Below are 27,638 nucleotides of genomic sequence, written 5' to 3'. Positions count from 1 at the left end.
TTTGGTTCATCCCATTCATCAGTTCATTGACATTTGGGTTGTTTCTGTTCCTTGGCTATTATCAATAATGTTGCTATGAAAATTCATGTACAAGGTTTTCTGTGAACTTACATTTACCATTCTCTTGCATATCTAGGAGTGGAATTGCTGGGCCATAAGGTAACTCTATGCTTAACTTTTTGAGGTACTGTCAAAATGATTTCCAGAACGACCACACCATTTTACATTCCCACCAACAGTGTATGAGAATTCCATTTTCTCAACATCCTCACCAACACTTATTCCCCTCTTTAAACATTGTTATTATTATTGCCAGGTCCTACATTTAAATGTCACATTTTCAGAGAGGCCTTCCCTGATGATCCTTTTTACAGTGGGAAGTCCACCCTGGCCCTTCTATATTATATGATTCCGTCGTTTATTTCCTTTATAGATAGTTTATCACAATGTTTAGTTTTATGTTATCGTCTGTCTCCTTCATTAGATTGTAAACTCCATGGGGCATGATTAGGTCTGTCTGGTTAATTATTTTATCACCGTACCTAATATACCAGGTGGTTAATAAACACTCTGTTGGATGGATGGATGGATGGATGGATGGATGGATGGATGGATGGACGGACGAACAAACGAACGAACGAATGAACGAACGAACGAACGAATACTAAGGAGGGAGGAACAGGTTGTGAACTAGGCGCTCAGGAGAGCCCTATTGGCCGCATCCATGAACAGCTCTCCAGCAGGCAGCCGGAGCCTGGGTTCCGAGCTCAGAGACAGAAGGGCTGCAGCTCTGGGAGTCACTTGTATAATCAGACCCTGACAGCGAAATGAGAGCGCCCAGGCTGCCTTGTCAGAGGATTACCACCCGAAACTTGGTAGACATGCAGATTCCTCGGCTCCTCCCCAGCCACACTGAGTCAGAATCGCTGGGACTCGCGAATAGGAATCTGCAGGCCTAACACGTTCCGCAGGTGATTCCGATGCATCTTGAGGTTGGAGAGTTCGGCTCTAGAGAAAGAAAGGTGCTTGCGCGGTGGGGAAAGAGCAGGGAGGGAGGGAGACGGTGACGTCGGGCGACTGGCCACAGGTCGGCGGAGAAGAGTCCTGAAGCCGCTGCCAGCCCCGCCTCCGGGCCGGGACCTTTCGTCGCACTTGGCCTCGGGCCGCGCCCCGCCCCGCCCTCACGCCCCGACGCCGCGCCCTCCGATAGGCCGCTGCCCCGCCCGTCCCTGGGCCTCGGCCAATAAGGCCGGCGCGCGCCGGAAGTCGGAAGCCGGAACACGGCATCGGTGGTGGCGGCGTCACCTAGGCAGCTGCCTCTCGGCGCTATGCGAGGCCTCGGGCCAGGTCTGGCGGCGCGGCGACTCCTCCCGCTGCGGTTACCCCCGCGGCCGCAGCGGCCACCCGGTCCCCAGCTGTCGAGCGGGCCGACGGTGGCGGGCGCCCTGGTCCGGGCCATGGACGAGCTGCTGCGTCGCGCCGTGCCCGCGACGCCGGTCTACGAGCTGCGGGAGAAGACGCCGGCGCCCGCCGAGGGCCAGTGCGCGGACTTCGTGAGCTTCTACGGCGGCCTGACCGAGGTGGCCGAGCGCGCCGAGCTGCTGGGCCGCCTGGCGCAGGACTTCGGCGTGGACCACGGCCAGGTGGCCGAGCAGAGCGCCGGCGTGCTCCAGCTGCGCCAGCAGCCGCGGGAGGCGGCCGTGCTGCTGCAGGCCGAGGACCGGCTGCGCTACGCCCTGGTGCCGCGCTACCGCGGCCTCTTCCACCACATCAGCAAGCTGGACGGCGGCGTGCGCTTCCTGGTGCAGCTGCGGGCCGACCTGATCGAGGCGCAGGCCCTCAAGCTGGTGGAGGGGCCGCACGTCCGGGTAAGGCCCCGCCAGGGCCGCCCCGATCCCCTGGCGCCAGGGACAGCCCGGGTCGTGCCCTCCATTGCATCCAGGTCCGTGGGCCCGTGGCAGCCCCTATGTAGTCCTCACTGCCCCTCAAGCCCCAGACACTGCGCTTTCCCTGCCTGGAGTCTTGCACACCTCATTATGAGTCCCCAAACCCCGTCCCCTTCCTTCCCATGCTCCCTGAATCTTAGCTCCCTCTAGTCATGTCTTGCTCCAGTCCTTACTGTGCACAGCTTATTAGATAAGGCCATCGCCTAGTTTGAGAGACTGTCATGCCTCATTCATGATTAGTATGCTTCATAAAGACTTTTATTTTAGCTGAGAGCTTTCATCTATGTGGTTTACTTGAATGGGTACCAAACTGAGCACCAAACAGCCTTTCTAAAAACATGGGTTGTGTCAGCAAAGTTATGTGTAAGCCATCATCCTAAGAAGTCCTGTGAAATATACAGAGATGACTAGAACTTGAGGTCTCCACTGTCTAGAGTCTGGTTGCCTGCTGGAACTTGATTCTTAACTGTATAGGAGTCTGGAGACTGAGGTAGTATGTCACCTGCCTCAGAAGGAAATCATCCATCCACCCTTCAACATGTGGCTGTCTAGTATTTATCTTGTGTGGCTCCCAGGTCACCTGGTCCAGGAGTTTCTGTTCTAGAATGGGAAGAGTGCTTTTCATACATTTGCTCCTTTCATCCTCAGCAAGCCTAGGGAACTGTGTCGTGGATGAGGCCAGGTGCAGTGCCCAGAGTACAGAGCTAGTGAGAGAGCCAGTCTCAATGGCTCCACAGTTGTGTATGTACTTCATCACTACGCAGTTGACTCTTGGAGTTGACCATTTAACTAGATCTAAAACGGGTTTGTTCTCTTAGAATTTGCCCTTTTCTCTAAAGTGGAGGGCGGGTGAAACAGTCAGTACATTGGTAGCTTTGTTTTATTTAATTTCTCTGAATTAGAGGTTCAGGGTTCTCTAGTTGTGACTATATTTACTCTTTCTAATACTTGGTGCAAGCGTCTGTCTTATCAGCAATCCCAGTGCCCATCTTTCTCTAAAACCAGAGGTCAGCCTTTATTCCGTTGTTGAAAAATCATCAGGCTTCACATCCCAGAAGGATCGCATTTAGTGTCTTTCCTTTGGCAGTTATGATGCACAGCAAACCGTCCTGGACAATGTTTCCATCATGACTCTCCATTACTCTCTCCTCTCCAGCCATGCTGATTCTTGGATGGAAAGTTCCTGAACCCACATCCCTGTGTGGTTCCTGCTTGGGAGGCCTGGTAGCAAAGGAGCTGCCTCCACCCTTAGCTCATTCACTCAGCTTTTCTAGCCACTCCAGCTCAAGGTGGTCTCACCCAATTTTGAGCTTCCTGACATTAGTGCGCCCCTCACTTGGGTTTTATACGTCAGCCACAGAATTCAGTGTTGGAAATGTATTACTTCCTCTGCTCCCGACTAGATGATCAGCTCCTTAAAAACTGGAAACCTTGTCTTAAATTTCTTGCAAAGCAAAATGATGAATGAAGCATTGAGATAGACTCCTGGGTGCCCTGCCGTAAGACACAGCACACTAATCATTGCCATTTGTCTTGTCAGATTGCTCCACTCACTGAGTTCTGATCCTGGAAGGAAGCCCAGAGGGCTTGGGAGGTTTCTGCACAGCCGAGAGAGACAGCAGACATTCGGACTGCCCTTGGCAGATTGCAGCTGAGTGTTGGCCCTGGGAGGTTTCTAATGCCTCATCCAGTTCTAATCCTCTGATTCTCTGACACATTACTCAATGCGTCCCCTTGCTCTTGCCCACACGGGATAATGCTTAGTTACCCTGCACTGGAGAAGGAACATTGTGGCAGCTGAAAGCTGTGACGTTGAGACTTGACTGAGAAGAGAGGCGTTTGCCCCAGGGAAATCCAGGGCTTTGAGCACCAGGCCCTCAGATGTTCAGGCTTCCTTTATTTATTTAACCAAGCTGTCCACACAGGTGAGGGGAAAATGTTGTGTACCTACAGGCAAAAAGGTATTTTTAAAATATGTGTATATATACACATATTTCTACTGATTTCAGAGAGGGAGGGAGAGATAGAAACATCAATGATGAGAGAATCATTGATCGGCTGCCTCTTTGCACGCTCCACACTGGGGATCAAGCCCACAACCTGGGCATGTGCCCTGACCACTGAGCCACGCCGGCTGGGCACAAAGATATTTCTAGAACAAAGGATAAATAATGACAGCCTGACCTTTGCCTCTGCACGTGGTCTGGACACATTGGGTGCAGAAGCCTTTTCTATTTCTATCATACCTCCTCCGTTTCTCTACCTACATATCCTGTCCTTATATCTAGTATGTCAGTGGCTAATCCTGGTGATTCCCTTCTCCTTTGCTCTACATAGTTACATAAAAATTTTTTAAATCCCTATCATTGAAATCATTCAGGGAATAGTTTTTTTAATCTATAAAAATTGTCATCTGGGATCTGAAATTGTAATCTATCACCAGAGTCGCTTAGTGTCCAACTTGATTCCCTTCTGTCTCATTCTGGATTTTGCATTCAAGTTAAAGAAGTGATCGAGCTAGAGCTTCTTGCTTTTAGGGACTCAGTGTTAGAAACCACCAGACGTTTGGCATGTGATGCTGTAGGGCAGGAGTCCCAGACCCCCAGGGGCCTGTGACACTGGGGAGTGGGGAACTCCTCCAGGATTGCTCCCTATGTCAGCACCCCTTCCTGTGTGCACACAGCAGACACCCTGTCACACAGGCATGCTACCTGCCTGGCCCCTGCTGACTTTGGGACTTGCTGGGTAAAGTTAAGTGAACACACACTGGTTTGCTGGCACATGTGGGCTTGGACCTGAGCATTTACCCTGGAGTGGATTGGTCCACTGCGTGGCTGGCACGGGTTCTCGTTTACTGGAGCCTTTAGAATAACTAGCAATGTGAGGCCAGCCCTGTCTGATTCTCACTGTCTTTGGCCAGACGGTATGTGTAGTGGAAGAAGCACTGGGTGGAGAGACAAGAGGCAGGTTCCCGATCCTGTCTTTGCCATCCACTGGTTAGAGGCACGATTTTATGTGACTTTAGCCAAGCCACTTAACTCCCTGGGCCCTTTGGTTCTGCACTGAGGTGAGAAATTCAGCTGGTGGTTGGTATGCTCAAGGTCAGCCTGCTTCTCCTCTAGGCAGTGCCCTGAGGGATATGGTGGAGCTTTGCTAAAAATACGGTTTACAAATGAGGGCAGGTTTGTTAAGACCTCTGCTCTGACCGGGGGTTGTGATTATTGGAAATGTGGGAAGAATCCCGAAGAGTGACACTTCATTTCGAGTGTCGCCCAGGATGAAGACCAAAGACATGAGGCCAAGTGGGTCTGTCTATCTCCTTGGACAGTTTAAGTCAGACAGGTTTCTTTTCTCTCCCAGGAGGATCTTAATCCTTTTTGTTAAGAAGTTCAGAGTAAGTTTCAAGTCTCTGCTGAGAAGATACAAGTGCTATGTTGAAGAAAGTTTTTACAACCTGGCATAGTCAAATATCTATGTTGTTGTTTTTTGACAGCAGATCCGATACACGGATGCCTCCTGAACAAAATGCCCTGTAAATTTGTAGGTGTGTGCCCAGCCCTGCATGTGAGAGGGTGTGTGTGTGTGTGTGTGTGTGTGTGTGTGTGTGTGTGTGTAACATGGTGGGAAAGGGTTATGTGGAGGGGAGGGTGGTATGTGGTTTCTGTGTGTTGGTTTCTAGGCTTTTAGTTTTTCCCCAGGAACATTCCCAAAGGCCCATTTGGGTTGAAGAGTTAGATTTCTTAGATTAAATCCCCAATGAAACTGAACTGAACCCCATTATAGCAGAAGGTCTGAGTGCTGCTCAGCAATCTGTGGGCGCTAGAGGGAAGTTGGCATTTAGAAAATGAAAGGGTTTCTTGATGGGCGATTTAAACATAGAAATTATGGTGAAATGAGAGGTGCACATAGGTGGGACATATGGGAAGGACTAAACGTGTGTCAGACACGCTTAGCATCCTCACTGTTGCAATGCCCAGCTGTGGTAGGCACTGTCGTACAACGTTTTTGGTGGCGTGTCCTGCTTTAAGTTAGTATAGTGGTCCTTGTTGTTTCTGCTAAATTCTGTGCTTAGCTAGGCTAAAAAAAAAAAAAAAAGCCTTATTTGTAGTTAGGAAAGTGGGCCCCAGCCATCTGGAGTGTAGCAGCTGCATGAGTTGGAATTGTACCTAAAATGTAACTTCAACTCTATGACCCTTCCCCATAGCTCTCAGCTCCCTTCCCTCAGGGCTTCTGAGCCATGAAAAGTAACTCTTCTTCACATGTCAAAAATGAGGAGGTCTTTGTAGCCAAAGACTTCAGAGGAGAGTGGGGAGACAGCTTTTTCTCTGCTGAAAGAGTTGGCTGGCCTTCTGAACTGTCGTCCGGGATAACTAGAATTGGCAGTCCAGAAAAGACAGACCTAACGCTGACTGTGGCATCGCCACGGTAGTCCCAGCAGCCGTATTTCTCGGTCTTGGATTGTTGCTACACGATTGCAGGGTTAATGAGCAGATTTCCGCAGCAGTGCTTTCTTTCCCTCCTGCTTTCTGGGATCCAGTAGCCTTGCTGCAGGGGTGGCTCCTCCCAGCCTGAACAGCTTCTTGTACTGTCAGAACTAAGTGGAGACATGTAACCTTTAACCCAGATTCCCGGTTCTTGTGACCAGTGTCACATTTTATAGCTGTCAATAGCCCAAAATAGAATGAAGAGACTTTTAGACGAGGAGCTTTCATCAGTCAGATAATTTCTTTAATAATTATTTCTGAATACTGAAACTAGATCCAGTTTTTTTCTGTTATGAATGTAATAGAGATGCCAGTACATTTTACATGGAATCCATTTCTAACCATTTAGTGCAGAGGTTCCTAACCTGGGTCCATGAACCCCTGGGAATGATCCATAGTTGCGTTTCAAAAGGTCTATGAACCCCAGGAAATTGTATGCAAAATTTAATTAATGTTGTGTGCATTTTTCTGGGGAAGGGGTTCCTGGATTTTATCACATGCTTAAGAGAATGTGAGGACCCCAGGAAGATTAAGAACCATTGAAGCCAAATGCAGTAAATATAGTTTTATAAGGAGCCATTCTATATTGCCTAGCAAATGACACCTCATATCCTCCCTTCTACTTCTTAATCCCCAATTCTCCAGCTTTTCTTCTCTTTTTCATTTGATATCCATCTGTTAGCCATCTTCCACATGGGTGGCCCCACTGAATGCTTTGGGAAGGAACTAGGGGAATGAATTAGAAATGATCTGTGCCTTTACAGAGCTTGGAGCCAAGTAATTTTTTTAATTAATTTCAGAGGGGAAGGGAGAGAGAGAGATAGAAACATCAATGATGAGAGAAAATCATTGATTGGCTGCCTCTCCTGCACACCCCACACTGGGGATCGAGCCCAAAACCCAGGCAGATGCCACAACCAGGAATGGAACTGTGACCTCCTGGTTCATAGGTCATTGCTCAACCACTGAACCATGCCAGCTGGGCTAAATGCTTTTTTTTATAAATTCTCACCTGAGAATATGTTTCTTGATTTTTAGAGAGAGAGGAAGGAGAGAGAGAGAGAGAGAAACATTGAGTGGTTGCCTCCTATATGTGCCCTGACCTGGGATTGAACCCGAAACCTAGGTATAGGCCCTGACCAGGAATCGAACATGCAACCTTTGGTGTATGGGATGACACTCCAACCAATTGAGCCACCCAACCAGGGCGCTTACATCCTTTTTAAAACAGCTCCATCACGTTGTCAACCCTGTGCTTGGTCACTTCCGTAGGGAGATGCACACTCTCCTAGGAGGACATCTGTGGACAGGCCTAGCTATTCAAAAGCTCTTTAAGTTCTGTTTGAGTCTGACTCTGTGTCTCCCCCAGTTGGTCCTAGATTTACCCCCGCCCCTCACCACTCTGACTATAGAAAACTTACTGCTGTTACATGTTCAGTGTGGTCACAGCAGGCTAAACTGAGACAGGTCTGCTCCTGTCCTTTCCTTATGCACCTCTTGTTCCCATCTTGCTTGGAAGGTTTCAGTGAAAATTATCTTCAGTAAAGTTGACTCAAACAGTTTTCAGAAATAGATTGGATATAAGTAAGTGAAGTGAAATTAGAATAATTTCATCAAATCTGAATGCATTGATTGTCAGATACAATATTATTTTATGTCCCCATTAAGGGGGAAAAATGCTATCAGTTAAATTGTGCCCTGCCATCTTTTGAAAGATGCATCCTGACTTGAGAGATGTTAAAGTATGAAAATGCGCATCTTAAAGTTGATGAAATACGGTACCTGGACCCAGTGCCTGCTTCTCCCAGGAAACGAGGAATGATGCTTTGGCTTATCAGAAACTTCCTGAGAGGGTGGGACTGGAGCTCTGTGCTGCCTGCGTTAGTGCCTCCTTTACCACCACTCATTGTTCTGCTAACTGGTTTTAGTTGTGTTCACTACGGGGAATGAATTGGAGCCTATTATCTGATGTGGGAAGTTAATTCAAGTTGACTGCTCCCATTCAGGTATCTTCCAGATTGAAGTGGTGGAGGCTGAGTGAAGCGCTGCATTCAGTGTAACTTGGTTGAGGTCAGAGTGCAGTAGCGCCGTCTCAGAAAAGGCCGTTTAGAGAAGCATCTTGCAGTCTCCTGCGAGCTCACGTTTTCGTGTTTTAATTCACTGTGCTGGTGACAATGCAGCAGAGATGGGCTTGGAAAGCTGACACTTTCTCTTCTCCTTTTCAGGAAATGAATGGTGTGCTGAAAGGCATGCTCACGGAGTGGTTTTCTTCGGGATTCCTAAACCTCGAACGGGTGACCTGGCATTCGCCATGTGAAGTGCTTCAGAAAATCAGTGAGTAAGTACTCAGCTTGTCACGTTTCTTACATCTTAGCTGAAAGCCAGTCTCCATTCACATGTACATTTTCTTCCAACCCTATAAAACCCAAACACAAACGTTGTGGATGTCCCCACAGGTGACATGCAGGGTCTCATTGATGTCCTCATATTTAAAGCACATGGACCCCCTTTTCCCAAGATCCCATTATCAGAGCTGTATGAATTCACTGGATCAAGTATTTGCATTAATCCAAAAAGCATCTATCTCATCGTTAAAATTTCTCCCTTGGATAAAATCTCTAAGTTAACAATATTGAACATAATTCCAACTGTCCAAGACACAGTAGATGCAGCCTAGTACGTCATGGTTGTTCTCACAAATGGGCAGCTCTTCCCGCCTCAGGGTCTTCACTCTTCTGCTGTCTTACATGATCTAAGGTTTGGGAAAGGTTGTGCTATTTGAGGTGTAACCGACTGGAGACACTGTGGCCATTGCACATTTTGAAAACAGAACACTGGGTGGCTGAGGTGGCTAGCCAAACGGAACCAAGAGACCTGTGTTTGCAGCACTGACTTCAAACTGCAGAGATTCAAAGGAAATAAAAGACATAGAATGTTCAACGCCTGAGCATCTGGTTAGTTTCTGCATTACAATCTGCTGCATAACTGCTTCCCAAGGGCCTTGCAAACTAGTCTTAAGACCGGGTATTAAAAATTAGAGCACAGTTTCGCGTGGAAAGTGGTCATTAATTATAGTTCCTTTTAGTCTGCTGTTTCACATTAAAATAATTTTCTTTACATTTTCCTGAAGAGGCAATTGAAGCTGTATTTAAAGGATTTATTTGACTTTAGTGAGTAATATGAATCAGAATCAGCAATGGTTATTTAACTTGTAATTGAACATTTGTCTTACCTCATTACAATCTTATCAGGTCGGAGGCTGTGCACCCTGTAAAAAATTGGATGGATATAAAACAACGTGTTGGACCATACAGAAGATGTTACTTCTTTTCTCACTGTTCCACCCCTGAGGAGCCCCTGGTGGTCTTGCATGTGGCGCTGACCAGTGACATCTCCAACAACATTCAGGTACCTGCGGACGGTAAATTCAGGGCAAGGCAGGCATCCTACGGAGCCCTTAAGGTTTTTAAACTTGGTTTTATGCCCTTTTTTCAGAAGCTTTAGGCTTTTGTGGATTTTTTAATTGGCTGGATAAAACCTCTAATTTTATAGCTACAGAATGTAGATGGGTAGTATGTAGACAGTTTTGGAATGAGAGCATTCATCTGGGTCTACTGACTTTGAGTTGAGACAGGGTTGAAGTCTATTACAGAACATCTTTGTGAGGCAGAAAAGAGTTGTGAGGGCAGAAGAGAAGGAGGGGGCATGGTTCATCTTTTCAGCATTTGTTAAGTGCCTGTGGGTAGTTTTAAACAACATGTGATTGAAAAAGAGACAGTGCTGTGTGCCTGATACAGGCCCAGAGCCCTGCCAGGTCTGTTCATCAAATGGAGGTGATGGGGGCTGCGTTTGACAGGCCCTGCCTGTGGCAAGCTTGGCTTCTCCTTAAGGAGTGGGCGAGAATGTCTGAGACATTCCTGCAGACGCATGGGGACTGGGAATAGAGCAGATCTCGATGAAGGTAAAGACAGGTGAGGGAAGGTACAGCGTGTTTGCTTAGACCAGGAGGCTGTGGTGGGCAAAGGCTTTGGCATGGGAATGGCCTGTTCGGAAGCTGGAGAGATGATACCAGATCACAGGATGGGCCCTCTGGGTGGCATTTCTAGTATAAGAAGGTAGAGAAATCGAGCAGGCAAATGAGCAGGTGTTATTGATCACCAGGGAGAAGTCCCTTAGGATTTTGTGTTTGAAAGAGTTGGCATACTCTCGCACCAGAATTGTTACTACCTCTCTGAGGACAGTTTGGTGATATCTTTTAAAATATAAAACATGCATTCCTTTGACCTAAAGAATGTCACTCTCGATCAACCAAAGGACTTGTATGCATGCATATAAGCCTAACCAACGGACACAGACACCAAGGGTGTGAGGGGGGCAATAGGGGGATAAGGACACATATGTAATACCTTAGTCAATAAAGAAAAAATAAATTTTAAAAAAAATGAGAACTTCCCAGAAAAAAAAAAAAAAGAATAAAACTCCAGTCTTCCCCTAGGTGAAGGGCAGTTGCCTCACATCAGGAAATTGGGGAAGAGATCTCGGGATTCTTTTCAAATAAACTTTCAACCAATCTTCCTTTAAAAAAAAAAGAATGTCACTCTGAGGAATTTGTCCAGGGGAGCTACTCAGATCTAAGAGTGCAGGTGGTTTCGGCATTGTCTACAGCGTTGAAAGGCTGGAAATGATAACCGCTCCACCTGTAGAGTGCGCGTTAGAGAAATGATGGCATATCCATCTGGTACATCCTCACGTGCATGGGACGTTCCTGCAGGCGCATGGGGGGCAGAAGAGTGTGTTTAGGTACTGATTTAGTTTTCTGTTTTTGACATGGAAAGCCAACATTGACAAACTAGTGCATAGAAAACCAGGTTACAGAATAGCGTGTGCAGTATGATCTTATTTATAATATTAATAATATTGATTGAGCATTTGCTTTGTGTCTGTCAGCCCTCAAAGCACGTTCCATGCATTACTGCTCACAGCACTCTGTGAGTTAGGTATTTCTAGTATTATTAACGATTGTCCTTATTTTAGACCTGAGAAAACTGAGGCTTAGAGAACTTGAGTCATTTGCCTGTGATGATAGAATAGTTAAGGGTGGTACTGGGGTTCTACCCAAGCCCTTAGGACAGCCACTGTGTGTGTGTGTGTGTGTGTGTGTGTGTGTGTGTGTGTGTGTGTAATTGAGCATCTGGGCCTGTGAGAGAATTACGTGTATACACAGTTTTGTGTATACCTACCTATATAGCTAAGGAGACAGACCTGGAAAGGTCTGTTCATCAAATGGCTAACAGCAGGACTTGGTGTTAGGTTTTGGAGTAATTTGTGATTCCTTCTTTGTGCACTTATTTTTATCTCTTGCACATTATGTGTATCTCATTTGCATAACCAAAGAAAGATTCCTTTTTATTTTGAAAACTTTAAAAAAGGAGTTTCTGGAAATTTTTGAATAAGGAACCACAAGGTAACCTACAGACTTCTTGAAAAGCAAAGTAAATAAGTCACCAGGATGAATATTAATAATGATGGAAAGTGAGGTCTGTCCTTTGAAGCACAGGTGTAGGAGAGAGGCCTGGCCGCAGCCCAGGAGGTGTCGCTGCCTCTGTTTCACTGTCTACCCCACTTTCCTTACGGCAGCAGTTCTTACCTTCTCATGAGTCACAGAAAAGACTCTTTGAGCATCTGAAGGGGATGAAAGCTAAGGACATTTCCCCAGGGACATAGTGCAAACCTGCACATTCCATCCACAATTTCAGAAAGTTTGTGGACTCCCAGGCCTCATCATGGGCTCTAGGTCAACCACCCCCAACTTTAGGAATCACATGTAGCTGATGGAAGTTAGTGTAACTGTGTTCAGAAGCAAGCTGGTGCCGTCATCAAAGCAAACTAAAAGGTAACCACCTGCTATTCCACTATTGTCAAGTGACCTGCAGAATATCACAGTTCAAAAAACCCCGCAAAGCTCAAAGCTAATAAAATCAGACTTGGCAAGTCATATCTCAGATTGCTTTGCGGAAAAACAAGAATGTGACACAAAATAAAAAAGGTGCATAGCCCTAGCAGGTTCAGCTCAGTGGGTAGAGCGTCAACCTTTGGACTGAAAGGTCCTGGGTTCGATTTCGGTCAAGGGCACATACCCGGGTTGCTGGCTCGGTCCCCAGTAGGGGGTGTGCAGGAGGCAGCCAATCAATGATTCTCTCTCATCATTGATGTTTCTATCTCTCTCCTCTCGGAAATCAATAAAATATATATATTTTTAAAAGGTACATAAAAAAGTCAGGAAAAGCTAAATTTCCTGAAAGAAAAATGATATAGGACTCACTGGTTTCTTGAGAAATGGAAAACACATTAGTTCAGAGAAAGGAGTCCAGGTACCTAAAGGGGGGAACAATCAGAATCAGGCCTTTACAGAAAGGGGCAGGTGGTCTAGACAAAGGGCCAGGTGTTCTCTCTGGGTGTTGAAGGGGAGCACATTAATCACATTTCAGTTTGCACAACGGCCTGAAAAGGACAAAAAGGACATAAATTGCTATTCAACAAAGTGTGCACGAGACTTACAAAGAGCGCGAAATGACATGACATGGAGCACACAACCCAGGGAAGCGTGCAGTTGCCGCCTTCAGGGAGATACCAGACCAGGTTTCAGGCAGTGTGTAGTCTTCAGAGCCTGGTCCTTGAGGGGGACACCCTGAGAGAATTTCTCATGGCCGGAAGTGAACGGGTGAGATGCAGGATGTGAGAGCAGCCAAGCCCGCTCACCGCCATCATTCATGTCTTGCAGTCAATAGTGAAGGAGTGTCCTCCGACAGAAACAGAGGAGAAGAACAAAATTGCCGCCGCCATATTTTATTCCATCAGTCTGACCCAGCAAGGCCTGCAGGGGGTAGAGCTGGGGACCTTCCTCATAAAGCGCGTGGTGAAGGAGCTGCAGGTGAGTGAGGCGCCGCTGTGGGACCACTGGGTCTGAACCCCCTGCCCATGCTGCAGTGCAGTCAGTAACCAGGTCCTAGGATTGGTGATGGGCAAGGGATGAGATAGGAGCTGGGGGGAAGGAAGAGGGTTTAGAAAAGTGCCAGAGGCACTTCCCAGGAGCCTGAGACCACTCAGGGGAGGAGAAAAGGGTGTCAGGAAACTAGCTTCTCCCTTGGCCACAAATGCAGATGTGTTCTGAGGACATCAGCTTCTCGGGGACCTTGGATTCTGATTTGCATGTGTTGTCGCAGCATAATCAGTAGGAGTGCCGCCTTCCATTCTCAACTGTCCCAGTTTGGATGATACATTTTATGGTCATTCTAGCCACACCTGACTGTACCCAGCCACCCTCACCCACTCTCCAGGCTTCTGACCCCTGCTGTTTCATCAGCTTGGGCTTTCTCATCATTAGCGGGAGTGTCAAGGTTAGACCAGACAGCTTACAAAAGACTGGCTTTTTAAAATACATACATACATACATACATATATACATACTGTGTGTATATATGTCTGTGTGTGTGTGTGTGTGTGTGTGTATCTTCCTTTTCTTTATTGCCCTGGGAAGAACACTTTAACCATCCTACAACAGCACTGTTCAGGTTCACTCTGGGTCTAGGCTTTTTAAAACTCTCATAAGGGGCTAGGGTAAACTATAATGAGTAGAATCTAATTATTAGGTAAAATAATTGGAATGTTAATAATTGGCTCTGAGAGTGATGTTCTCTGCTTTGGGTAGTTTCAACACAACTGCAACCCAAGTTCTTCCTTAGAGACGGAGTGGAATTAAAATGTGTAGGTGCTTCATATTAAATTCATAATCATTTTTAAATCTGAGGACTCAGATGCATATCAGCTTCATTAGAATCCCTCTGCCTCTTTTCCCCAGGGGTGGTAAGAAGCCACATCTAGTGAATATCAACTTCTTCTTTCTTTCTTCTTTGCCGAAGGTGTAAATGAATGGCGCAGGAAGAGGGTGACTTTGTAAGACAGGCGATCAAAGGGGGTGGAATCCGGGGTTCTGGGGATTCACCCATAGGCTCTTTCTCAGTCAGAGTTAGCCCCTCGGCCCGGGAGCCATCCTGACGGTTGGCCGCTCAGCCACCACTCGGCTGTGCGCCGGGGAGTCATCAGAAAGGACCTCAAGGAAGCGTATCCCCTCCTGCACAGGCGTGCTCGTCAGGGCTGTACCAGCAAACACTAAGCCACTTACATGCTCGGTGACAGCGTGGTTAGGAAAGTAATGCTATAGTCTCATCTTTTGATATTCTGTTGTTTAAATTGTTTTTGAATTGTAATGATAATGAGAAAATGGTCATGATATAGGTTCATAAAGCAGGATATAAAATAACAGTCTCACCAATGAAAAAATTGCCTAGAGAAAGACCAGGAGTTATACTTTATCAGACTATTGAGAGTGGTTATCTCAGAGTAGAGGAGTGTTATGGTTTTCTTTGCTTCTGTCAGAAATCTTTAAAAATGTTTCTATAGTGAGCATATATATTACATTTATAAACCAAAAATACTGGATTTTTAAAAATGATCATTGAGATCTCTGTACTTTGAATAATAATGATTGACCTGTATCGGCTGACGTGGAAAAAGACCCATTGCCTCCCCTTCTATCCCATCCTCTGCACCCACTGTAGTATAGCTGGGAAATCAGTTATTTATTCAACAAACAGTCATTGGGTACTGTGTGCCAAGCACCAAACCAGATTGTGTGGCTGCACAGATGTCTGTGGGTGGAGAATGGATGCCAGAGAGACACACTCTGCAGTCAGAAGACTGCACACCAGGTCCCACTTCGCAGCGTGGCTCTGATTTCCCGCGGTTCCCTGACTTGCCACCCTCTCAATGGTGCAGATGGAGACACCACCTAAAGGCTTGCCTGGGGGCTCAGGATGCCTCCAGGGCCTGGCCCACGTCAGATTCATAATGTTCCTTGAAAGAAGAAAGTCAGTGCATATCAAACATCACTTTGTAAGCCACACAGCATACCCAGGTTAGTGATACATAAATGATAAGTGGACAGATGCTTCTGGGTGGGTGACACACCTGCTGAATTCTCTTTATGTGTGTGTGTTCTCTCCACCTCCTTTCCCCACCCCACCGTGCCTTACAGAAAGAGTTTCCTCACCTTGGGACATTTTCAAGTCTGTCTCCTATACCTGGCTTCACCAAATGGCTCCTGGGGCTTCTGAACTCACAAGCAAAGGATCATGGGAGGAATGAATTATTTACAGATTCTGAGTGTAAAGAAATCTCTGAGATCACAGGGAGTCCCCTTAATGAGACCCTCAAGGTCCTTCTCAGCAGTAATGAATGGGCGACATCTGAAAAGCTGGCCAAGGCACTCCAGGCCCCCCTGATGAGGCTCTGTGCCTGGTACCTGTATGGAGAGAAGCACCGGGGCTACGCCCTGAACCCCGTGGCAAACTTCCACCTGCAGAACGGGGCAGTGATGTGGCGCATCAACTGGATGGCAGACCTCAGCTTCAAGGGCATCACTGGCTCGTGTGGCATGATGGTCAACTACCGGTACTACCTGGAGGAGACGGCCACCAACAGCACCACCTACCTCGGCTCAAAGAACATCAAGGCTTCTGAGCAGGTCCTCAGCCTGGTGGCCCAGTTCCAGAAGAACAGCAAACTTTAAACCTTGCCTGAAGCAGACGTAACGTCCCGGCTCCGAAAAGCATAATTTTCTGGGTGGGTCGGGTGGTGGTGGTGATGATGTATCAAAAGGGAACTCTTTTAGTAAAGCAAAGTGACACTGTGTTCTCTTGCCCACAGCAGGGTTACACGGCAGGCAGGGCCCTAACTTCCACGATGCAAGGAAAGGTGCGGGCCCTGACAGACTGGGCGGGGATGCAGTGCTTTCTCCCAAAGATTCTCTTGTTGCCTTTGGCCTGGCTCCCTGCCCAGGGTCGGTGCTGTGGCCCCTGTGGCTTCCGAACGCTTTGGAGCCTCTGCCGGCTGTCATCCCAGGTGGATCAGTCAGCCTCACAAGGATGCAGGCACATGGCCCTGGTGAGAACAGATTTTTCTTCAAGCTTAGAACATAATTCAGCCGTGGTGACTTGAGCCACTGCTCTCCACTCATGGCGAAGGGATAGAGGGCTATGCTACGACTTACTAGTTATATTTTGGAGATTGCAAATGTATGGAAAGGTTCATGACTTTGCACAGAGTTTACTAAGTTAAATCACTGAACACCAAAGGTGGTGTTGCTTAGGGCTTAAAATCAGTTATGGACTTTAAATTTTTTAGTGATTCAAGTTCATAATGAACTTAATAGTAAAGAACATGTTTGTTCTGCAAAGCATTAAACACATTTAAGATCACGTGGTGGTTGTCTTTGAGATCTGAGACCTTATAAGCAAGAATCAGCTCTGAGATGTCAGCTGCGCCTTTGGTCCCCAGCCAGCCCGTTGGCATGTTTGGGGGCTCCATGAAGAGGCCCTAGTGTGTGGCCTTCATCAGAGATGTAGAGAGAAATGATACCATGGCTACAGGATGGAGGGCAGGTGCGTGTCTCTGCATGTCTGTGTTCGCAGTGTTTGTGCTGTCGGGCAGAGAGGTCACCTGGCCTTCCTTGCTTTTCATCTTCCACAACTGTCCCCTGTCCTTCCCTGTCAGGTTCTGCATGTGATAGTCAGCATGGCGGTGGTCACTATGAGAACTTTTCCTTTTTCTGAATCCTGGTCGAAGCTGTCTCATGCTTCTTTGCATTGCTTTGAGCTAATCCTGAAAGCCCTCGGGCTCTAGTGTTACTTGCAGAATCCTGGTCATCAGTCCTGGCATCCCGTTGGGCCCCCTTTTAAAGACGGAATTCCTCATGGCGGTGATGGGGTCTGCCAGTGCCCCATGCCCTTCGAGTGTCTGTAACCACTTCTGTACCAGAGTTTCCACCCCTGTTAGTCGCCCCCAGGCTCCAAGATCAACAGCTGCTCTGCAGCAGGCGTGCCATAGAGAGGTGAGTGGATGTGGATGGTGCTATGGTCTATATGTTTGTGCCACCCCCCAAAAAAAATTTACATGTGGAAATTCTAACCCCCGGAGGTGATGGTGTTAATGGGTAGGACCTTTGGGAGGTGATTAGGTCATTAGGGTGGACTCCTCATGAATGGGATTAGTGCCCTATAAAAGAGACCCCAACAGCTCCCTCACCCGTTTCACCATGTGAGGATACAAGAAGTCTGCAATCCAGGAGAGGCCCTCACCCGACCATGCTGCACCTTGATCTCTAGTTTCCAGCCTTCAGAGCTGTAAGCAAGAAATTTCTGCTACTTATAAGCCACCCAGTGGTATTTCATAGCAGCTTGAACGGACTGAGATGGATGGATATGGATGGATGGGTCCTCCTTCCCCGTGCCTCAGTCCAAATCACTAAGGAAAGAGCTTATGATGTGCTGAGCCAGAATTCCCCTACCTCATGAATGTCACAGGAAACCCCTCATTGCTTGCTTCTCACACTTACCCTACAGCCCCTAGAAGCAGAAGGCCTGGCTCCCACTTGCTCTGAGGGATGATTAGACTGCCCAGTTGTACATATGTTGTCCTTAGCACAATGATCACAGCAGAGCAGAAGTCAATATCAGTGGCCAGGTTTGGAGGCAACAAAAGAAGGTTACTCCGCTGATCTTAGCGTTGGGAATTCACATCCTCCAGGAGAGCCCTGCCCCTTGCCCAGGTGACATCATCACAAGGCGACCTAGTAGCTCTGGGTGTAGGCGCTGTCTCCGAGGCCTGGTTTCCATCCCATTGCTCTCAGTGGACCCTAGCAATCCCTCTGACCACAGTCCTCTGAAAAATGCCCTGCAGAGTGACGGGCTCATAGTAGGTGCTCAATAAATTGTCACTGTGGTTTCCATAGCTCCCCAGGTTCAAGGCTGAAGCCATGGAGCCTGTTCCTCCTCGATGTCTCCCCCACCACCACAGGTATCCTCATCTCTCACTGCCTTGGTGTCTGTAATTCTGACCCCAGATCTTCATCCCGTTTCCCTGGAGGCTCAGTTGTGGGCTCTGCCAGAATTCGGAATAATTCTGGTTCAAGGGGTGCTAATGGACTCGGGGCCAACCTGCTCTGACTTGCTCATAGGTCCCCTTTTCTGAAAGACAATGCATGGCATAAAGGTTGAGTCCACCAGCTTTGGCTCCAGCCAGTGCCCCGGTCAAATCCCAGCCCCACCACTTCCCAGCAGGGTAGCCTGGGGCAAGCCACCTGCTCTTGTTTTCTGTCTATAAATGTGTGTAACCATAGCACCTACCTCGGGGTCTACTGAGAGGGTCAAGGAAAGCGACATATTTAAAGCATTCGAATAAGGACAGCAACTGTGCACTTGAATGCTTTGTCTAAGTGCACAGTTACTGTCCTTATTACAAATGTTCAGACATATGGACTTTTTAAAAAATACCGTATTTTCTGGCGTATAAGACAACCCCCAACTTTTCCAGTTAAAATACAGAGTTTGGGATATACCCGCCCTATAAGATGACACCCGGTGTATAAGACGACCCCCGACTTTTGAGAAGATTTTCCTGGGTTAAAAAGTTGTCTTATACGCCAGAAAATAAGGTACATTTTTTAATTGACTTCAGAGAGAGGAAGGGCCAGGGAGAGAGAGACATCAATGATGAGAGAATCATTGAACGGCTGCCTCCTGCTCGCCCCCTCCTGGGGATCGAGCCTGCAACCCGGTCATGAGCCCTGACTGGGAATCAAACCCTGACCTTGTTCATAGGTCGACACTCAACCACTGAACCACGCCAGCCAGGCATCTGGACTTTGACTGTTGCACTTACCTTATGTAGGTTCTGGAATCTGTCATCCCCTTATTTGTCAGTGTTTGGCCGTTTTCTGGCTTCTGTTCACAGTTTCTACAAGGTGACTAAGTGGAGTAATATGTTCCCAGGAATTTCTACTCTGTTCACTGCGTGAGTGCTTGAGGCATTCTCAGCAACCCTGGTAACTAAGCAGCACCCCAGTTCCAGTCGGGGACCCGACTAAGCGGCATGGCCCAAGCTCTCCCAGCTGCTACCTTGTCCAACAGCCCCCAACTAGCCCTGCCTGGTGGGCTGGAGTCACTGATGCCTGCCTCCCCCTTCCCTCCCTCTCTCCCTTCCTCTCCCAGAGCTGGATCTTCCCTGGATCCAGATGCATGTATAGCAACTAAGGGTTGTGTTGCTCTGCCCTCTCTTGGTCCTCTGAGGACATAACACTCCTGCAAAAAGGGGCCACTTCTTGTTCAGTATGTGGCTTAAAAGGAGTTGGTATCTCTTTAACATTTTGCATCAGCTTATTCTGGGCTTTGTTTGAAATTAAGCATAATGTGCACTTAAGACTTAAATGGAGCAAACATCTCTTTCTGATTTTTAATTGGATTCTAAGACACTCATTGGAATATCAAATCCATTTTTATCTATTCTTAGAAACAAAAGCTGCCCAATGGTTTCTCCGCACTGCAGAAAGTTCTGCATTAGTTTCCATTTAGCAAAATCTATAGAGGTGAACCCCAGGTCTCTTGCACCTTTGGTTTTTTTCTCTTTTTTTTTCTGAATTACATTTGCATTTCCCAAATAGTTAATACTTAATCACCCAGCAAAGGAGAAAGAAACAGTATCTCTGCTCTGGGCCAGATATTCTCCACACCGAAGCCTGAGGGAGTGTTCTTACTGGCAGATGAGGAAACTGAGGCTCAGAGAGGGCCGAGCAGCTGGCGAGGGTGGGCCAGTGCCAGAGCATGCGTTTCCACCACACTGACCTGCCTCCCAGCCAGGCAGCCCAGGCAGAGCTGCAGGGGAGGAGCCCTGCCCTTACAGAACTGCTGGGTGACTTAAGGCCTATCAGGGAAGTTCCTTCCAACACACAAAAAGGGAAATTAAAAAGCCACACTTCTCTGCAGTCCCACTTACACCTCTCTCAAACTAGACAGTGTCCCCTTCCCCCCAGGCTAAGGGGGGCTGCCCGCCTGGCCGTGAACACAAGTCTGCACGTCCGCTCCCTGTGCGGAATGCTGGTGTCACTGGCTCCTTCCTGGGACGGTGAGAGGGGACTTGAGGAGATAGGCAGGTCTGGAGTGTAGTGTGGTGCCTGCAGCACAGCAGCTGGCTCCTTGGGTGGTGACGGTGCCCTGGCTGGAGAGGAAGGAGCCTGCAAACCCTCCCCCACCCCCTTGCTGCCTCGGCCACTGTCACATGGGGTCAGAGACTCATTCTGATGCTAAAAATGGTTCTGAGCCTGAACAACTGGATCCGAATCAGCTGTCATTGTGTGCGCTGTCCACCCCGTTTGCCACTAGATGGCAGTGTTGTCTCTCCCTTTCCTGAACTTGGAGCTTAACCTAAGTTAACAGGTACAAACCGACCCTGGTATTAAACCTGTGCCCAGATCCTGCACATCACAAGGGCATGGATCTGGGGCTGCCCGCCCAAGCCTGCTGCTCTCCCGCCTCTAGGATAACTTCCCCACAGACGCAAAAGGTCCTCGAGAGACTTGAAAGAACAAAAATTGGAAAAGGATGAAACGAGATGATCCCTTTGTCCAAGAGCCACCAGAGTAGCATGCATCTCACAAGGGAAGCACTTTGAAGGATCCTCTCTCTGGACACAAAGTGAACTTCTCTCTTGGGCTCTAATGCTGGCTCTACAGGTGTGTTCTCAAGAGCCCAGCAACAAGTACGAGGAGCCGAGGAAAGCCACCTGCGGGCAGAACTCAGAACCCGGCTCCTGGCCAGAGGAACTGCCCTCGGGGGCCGGAGGTGGTGGCTTCCCAGTGGGACCTGGCACCGTGATGGTCGGGGACTGGCCAGGCTCTGTGGGCCTTCTGGAGCTCCACAAATACTTTATTATGCTTTCACTTAAAAATTGTATTTGTAACTTTTAACTGAAGCGAAAACAATCTATTCATCAGTGTGATCTATCAAATATTGGTGCCACCAACCTGCCAGCTTGTGATACAAGCTAACCTCAACTTCATTAAACCCTCAGAATACCCCGGCTTCTCCCAAAATCTGTTGAATTGAGCACCCTGAGAGAACTATCTAAACCTATACTAATTTTCAGCTTTTTATCAGCATGCCTCAGAGCTCTCTGTACTATGCAGCCACACAGATCAGCTTGTCAGAACAAGCACCAGACGTCCCAAACCGCTCCTTTCCAGTGTTTGCTATTTCCAAATAGCCTTGTTGCTAAAAGTTAAGATTTCTACCCAAGATCTCAGGATCATGCAGCCACCACCCTCCAGTGAAGCAGCTGAGAGCTGAACTTGTGAAGAGTGTGAAGTATTAAAAACAACAGTGACAATAGTCCTGGTCTTTAAACCCAGGCAAACACACACACAGGAGAAATTGACTAACGGACGCTTGACACCTTTGTCCCTCCAAACTGAACCTCCACCCCTGCACCGACATCGGTCGAGCCCAGAGAAACACGCTCCACATCTCTTGCTTTATGTCCTTGAGTCAAAGGCCAGTGTGCCCAAACTCGCGGGAGGTCATAGGTGGTCCTGCCCGCCCCGCCCCCTCCCCCCCCCCCCCGCCCCCCGCCCACAGACAGCGACACCGCTTCAGAGCAGAGGGAGGAGGATTTGAGTGGCAGGAGAGATGAGGTGAGAGGAAGACACATCCATTCAGTTGTCAGGTCCTTTCTTTCCCTGAGAGGAAAGCCAAGGATTCCTGCAGGACCAAGCCTGGCTTCCCACAGGACGGTGTGAATTATGAATTATGAAAGTTTATGAATTACGTCTGCCTGTGCTTTTTATTACTCATCCAAACTCACCAGCCCAGCACAGAACCCCAGACATGACTCTCTGGTCATCTTTGTTATATTGATGGCCCTCAGACATAGAGAAACCATAGCTCCTAAAGTTGTTCTCAATTTTGTGATTACCAAGAACCGTTAGCTGTGACACAGGCTTGGACACATTTTATTTAAACCCAGATATGGCTCTGATCCTGGCATCATTACTTGTGAGCTGGGTGGCCATTACTGAATTTGCAATAAGTAAGTGTATTCATTTTAATTTATAAAACAGATATAAACAAAAAAAACAGATATGAACCAGTAAAATATTTTATTTTAGAATATTTGGTACTGGTACTCCAAGTGAGCTTTTGTTTATTAAAAGCCTTGGCAGCTGCTGGGGGGAAAGTTTGGGAATGCTGAGCGAGGCGATTTGCAGCCCTTCTGAATGGCAGTGGCCACTCTGGCATCTGGGACCCCCTCCTCCCGCCCACAGTCTATTCTCACTTCTGCCACAGGGCAGCTACTGGCTCCGCCTCCTTTTGGAAGACTCTGTGGTCTAGCTTCTCCTTCGTGGCTCCGTCCAGAAAGCTCCAGTAAAGAAAGGCAGTTGCTGGCCACAGGAATGGAGGGCCGCCTGTCTGAGATGCCCGGGGCACACAGGCCTGGACCTGGGTGCATTTACACACACACACACACACAGCTTGCAGAGGTTCAGACCTGGGCCCCAGCCCAGGCCGCAATCAGGTGATGGCTCTGGCTGGCCCTAGTAACACCCGCCCCAGCCCAGAGGTCGAAACCCCAATTGCAGGGCCTCTCACCTGGCAACCTCTTGCCTTGGACTTAACCTTGGCAAGATGTACCCATTTCCAAGGTGCCCCCACTGAGACTGAGTGCTCTGTGGAGCCACTATGGGAGGGAGCTGGGCCTGGCCAGGCCGCTAGGGCCCCTCTGAGCCTTCCTCCTACTAAGCACCCAGCCAGACTAGGCAGGACTTTGTGATGCGACAAACAGGCCAGCCTGGCCCCTTGTCCCCCAACTTTCCTGTTGCCACACCCAGGTGGGGGCCCCCGGAGGAGGGCGCATCCCCCGTGCCTGCACCTCTCCATCTAGTGCCGGTCACTTGTCAGCCCCACAGCACCCCACCTTTATTATCAGGTAAGGAGGGGGCCAGAGGCCTGGGGGGTTACGGCCTTCTCCAGGGGAGCCGTGGGGTCCGGTATGTGGGCCAGAGAGGAGGAGGGTCTCCAGAGGGCTGGCTCTGCCCTGGAGTGAGGACGGGTAATCGTGCTGTAGAGTCAGGGAGCCTGGGTGGGAACCCCAGCACCGTGCTTGTCATCCGGCAACCCCTGAGCCTCAGTATCCCCAGTAGTAAAAGGGGCTAAGTCTGGTTCTGCCCTCGAAGGGCTGCCTGAAGGGAGAAGGGCGCTCCTCCGTGGGACGCCCCGGCACACACCCCGTGTGCGTGTGCGTGTGCGTGTGCGGAAGGTGCTTAAAACACGCCACCGGCCAATGTCATCAGGCCACACAAGTGTCACCACTCATCCCATTGCAGCTAGGAGTGGGTGGCTTCCAGAGCACCGGGCCCAGTGCCACCCCCTCTTGAGGAGCAGTCCTCACCAGTGCCCACCCACCCGCCCCCAAGCCTGGGAGACAGGGCAGTGCTCGCCTGGGCTCTGTCAGGCTGACCCCGCTCGGCCTTAGGCTTTCTGACTGGCATCTAGGCTGGGGCAGAGCCTGACATGTGGTGAACGAGCCCCCCTCTCACATGCCCCCCTCCCCCACTAAACCTCTGTGCTTCAGTGCGGCCTCGAGTCCTGCAGAGGAACTGCAGACCTGGCAGACGCCCAAGGCCCTCACCCCACCTCCCCCACCCCCGCTGCAGCCTCAGGCCAGCCTTTGCTGCACTGTTTCCCCGCCTGGGTTTCTCTGTCCAGCTAACCCCACCCAGGGCTCTCTCCGCACTAGCAGTGCGCTCCCTGTCCTTTGAGCGAAGGCAGAGCGACGGTGTGAGCCCTGGTTTCTCTGGGTCCACCACACCAGAGACTGCCCATGGGAAGCACCTGGCACTCAGCCCCACCCCCAGACCCCAATCAGAGTCCCACCAGCCCCACCCCCAGGACACCGCTAGCATGGCAGGACCCACATCTGGGTTAGCCCTGGCCTTGGGTCCCTCCAGCCCCACTCCTGCTCCTCCCAACCCTTGGCCTCTGCTCCCCCTGAACCTTTGACCTCTGCCACCTCCCCCCCCTCCCGCACCTCAGGCCCTTGGCTTGGTCAGGAGCCCCTTTTATTCCTTCTCAGCTGCTCTGCCAAGACTGAGCTCCTGGGGTTCTGAGCCCAGCCAGCCCTGCCGCTTACTGGGGGGTGGCCTTGGGAAGGGAGCTGGCGCCCTGTGAAGTATTGCACATGACATGCTAAGCTCTGTGGGCTGGGTGAATGCTCTGTATGTGAATGGTCCCCCATCTCCTTTCTGGGGAGCAGCACACCCCTTGAACACTCAGATTCACCCGGAGCCAGGCGGGGGGGGCGGGGGGGCCCTCACCAGGACTGGTAAAGCGTCACTCCCCCACGGTCTCTTTTCCTGCGTTCAGTGGCCACCAAGGTGACAGCAAAAGCTCCTGGGCTGCCAGGCCGCAGCCACGCTGATGAGGTCAGGCAGGCCAGCTGCGCCACGTGCTGCCCTGCGTCCCTGACCTTGGGCAGCCTCGGAGCTGGGCTCTGGGAGGGGAGAGGCACCAGGGCCTCGCTGCCGGGAGCCTCATTCTCTGCCTGTGGAGGCACCACGCCTCCCCAACTTGCAGAAAGGGGAGCGAGGTACATAGCTGGGCAGGAACCACACTTAAGCCCAAACCTGAAACTTGGAAGGAAAGCTAATCCTAAACAAAATCACCTTTCAGTCAGGTTTTAATCCCCCGCAGTCCTTCCTGGAGGAGTGTCCTGGGCTGCCACAACAAATGACCAGAAACGGGGGACGGAGGGGCCGACACCCCAGACATTTATTCTCTCGGTTCTAGGGGTCAGCGTCCTAAATCCAGGCGTGGGCAGGCCTGGATCCCTCCGGAGGCTCTAGGGGAGGGTCCTCCCTGCCTCTTCCAGCTCCTGGCGGCTCCAGGCTTTCTTGGCTGGGACTGCATCGCTCCGGGCTCTGCCTCCTTCCCCAAGTAGCCTTCCCTGTGTCTCAGATCTCCGTCTCTTATAAGGACCCTTAGCTTGATTATGTCTGCAAAGACCCTTTTTCCAAATACGGTCACAGTCACGGGTTCCTGGGTTCGGATCTCAACATACCTTTTGGGGGCCACCATTTAGCCCACTACTCCCTGTCTCCTCTCCCCAAGATATGATGGTGTCTGAACCCAGAGATGTATGGAATGTGCATTGTAACAGGTAGATAAGCTACCACGCATGACCAGTAATCCCTATCACATAGTCCCACCACTCCCCAAGCCACCTGATATTAGAACGGGGGAGAGGGTGGGGAGAGCTGACTTCTGGGATAGCTGAGATGGAATGTCCCTGGAATGTCTGCGGAGAGCACCCGGCTGGCTCTGCCAACACGGCCCCTCCCGGAGGCAGTCTCCCCCTCCCCGGCTTCCTCTTCCTTCTGCAGAAAATGGCCTGACTCTGCTAGCTGGGGCCACAGGCTTCCTCATCCGTTTCCCATTTGCCTTTTGCTTGCCGCAGCCCTCTCCCCCAATCTGTGAGCTCCCCAGGCATAGTACCATGTTGTCTCTGAGCTGAGCACTAGCCCTGCTGGCTGGCTGAATGGAATGAGACCTGCCCAATCAATGGCCAGAAAGAGGCCCAGCTCTGCCCTCCTTGCTCCCACTCTGGTGTCTGGGCCTCTGCTGGAGGGGAAGCCTGGGCTTTGAAGGCACCCCCCCCCCCCGACACTGTGTCACCAGGGGCAGAAAGGCCAGTCCCAGAGGAAGGAGACCAGGAGACTGTGGCCCTCGTGGTGTCTTGCTTAAGGAATGCTCATGGCTCAACTTATGCAGTGGTATTTGTTAAGCACCCATTATGTGCTAGACCCTATACTGGGCTTGAGATGGAATAGGGCAGTGGTCGGCAAACTCATTAGCCAACAGAGCCAAATATCAACAGTACAACGATTGAAATCTCTTTTTTGAGAGCCACATGTTTTAAACTTAAACTTCTTCTAACGCCACTTCTTCAAAATAGACTCACCCAGGCCATGGTATTTTGTGGAAGAGCCACACTCAAGAGGCCAAAGAGCCGCATGTGGCTCGCGAGCCGCGGTTTGCCGACCACTGGACTAGGGAACAGAACAGAAAACAGCCTGCCCTCTGGGAACTTGCATCCATCCCAGTGTGGGGGGGATTCAGACAAACAAACGAGCAGGTAAGCATGCGTATGCAATGTGATGGCACAGGCCATGTGGAAACACGGCTGGCTAAGGAGGGTAGAATTGCTGTTTTATAGGGGGTGCTCTGGCCACCGAGAACTCATTTGTGCAAAAACCTGAATGAACTGAGGAACGAGTCACGTGGCAGTCAGGGAAGAGCCGTCTAGGCCCAGGGAATAGCACTTGCACGGCCCTGTGTTTGGGGGCAGCAAGGGGCCCGGGAGGGCCAAGATGGGAGGGGTCAGACAGACTGGTTTATACTCTGGGGGAGAAGTCACTGCAGGAACAGGGATGCCACCTGGCTTCCTGTGATCGTCCCAGCTGCTGCTGGAGGATGGGCTGTGGTTAGGAGGCGTGGCAGCAGTCTGGGTGTGGTGCGGAGTGGTCAAATTCCAAGTGCATTTGCAGGTCCAGTTGGTGGGGTCTGCTGATAGGTTGGGGTGTGAATGAAGAGGAGTCAAGGTCGACTCTGAGCAGCTAGAAGGAAGGAAAAGCAATTCTGGGGCCCAGCTTTGGAGGCATCCGCAGGTCCTGCTCCAAGTCTATCCTCTCCTCCTGGCTGCACTTTCCCTCTGCCAGTCGCTGCCTGCCCCGAGCCAGCAGTGCAGGCCAGGGACTCAAGCAGCCACCCAGGGCTCAGCCCAACCCATGCCTGCCAGAGCTTGGAGGATCATGCAGAGGGTCACTGTGTCCCTGAGCACCTGGGACACCTCCCCAGCAGGGCCCCTGAGGCCCCTTAGCCACCACCCCATCAGCACACAGCCTAGGGCCACTCTCCAGCTCCTTCCCCCTCAGGGCAGGAGGCAGCCTCAGGCCTGCCGGGACACCTGCAGGGACACTGGAAGCCTGCAGGGGTGGGCAGGCGTGCCAAGCCCTCTTTCCAGAGATGCGATCATAGTGCTAGAGACACAGAAGCTCCCAATTAGGGGCCTGGACAGGATCCAGACCCAGGGTCTCTGCCAGCTGCGGTTTTCCAAATCAGGGTGTGTGCAGGGAGAGGTAGAATGGGAAAGACCCAGAACCCCAAGCCAGGGAACTTGGTTTCTAGGCCTGGCTCTGTCTCCTGGGATCCTCTATTAATAATAATGATGATGATGGTGATGGCAGCTAGCATTTCTGCAGAACTTT

General features: G+C 49.9%; 2 protein-coding genes across 4 annotated transcripts in view; both read left to right on the top strand.

Annotated features, from left to right (window-relative positions):
- Nucleotides 1-1,285: 1,285 nt before the first annotated feature.
- Nucleotides 1,286-16,746, top strand: MLYCD (malonyl-CoA decarboxylase). 3 transcript variants are annotated; one of them, XM_054710012.1, is made up of 6 exons: nt 1,286-1,868; nt 8,656-8,768; nt 9,682-9,838; nt 13,212-13,361; nt 15,266-15,404; nt 15,525-15,708. In XM_054710012.1, the coding sequence occupies exons 1-6, from the start codon at nt 1,329-1,331 to the stop codon at nt 15,632-15,634; spliced, it is 1,209 nt and encodes a 402-aa protein (XP_054565987.1). In that variant the 5' UTR covers nt 1,286-1,328; the 3' UTR covers nt 15,635-15,708. The 3 variants fall into 3 exon arrangements, with proteins under 3 accessions (XP_054565987.1, XP_008137933.1, XP_054565986.1); XM_008139711.3 differs by lacking the exon at nt 15,266-15,404 and having other exon boundaries at nt 15,525-16,746; XM_054710011.1 differs by lacking the exons at nt 13,212-13,361; nt 15,266-15,404 and having other exon boundaries at nt 15,525-16,746.
- Nucleotides 16,747-23,218: 6,472 nt separating this feature from the next.
- The window catches only part of OSGIN1 (oxidative stress induced growth inhibitor 1), a 32,334-nt gene continuing 27,914 nt past the window's right edge, over nt 23,219-27,638 (top strand). The window contains exon 1 of the mRNA XM_028142877.2: nt 23,219-23,302. The gene's annotated coding sequence lies outside the window, so the exon portion shown is untranslated. The remainder of the gene's footprint in view (nt 23,303-27,638) is intronic.

Source organism: Eptesicus fuscus, chromosome 21, assembly GCF_027574615.1.
Source record: "Eptesicus fuscus isolate TK198812 chromosome 21, DD_ASM_mEF_20220401, whole genome shotgun sequence".
NCBI lineage: Eukaryota > Metazoa > Chordata > Mammalia > Chiroptera > Vespertilionidae > Eptesicus > Eptesicus fuscus.
Note: the sequence above shows the minus strand (reverse complement) of the source record. Positions and strands in the feature narration are given on the sequence as shown.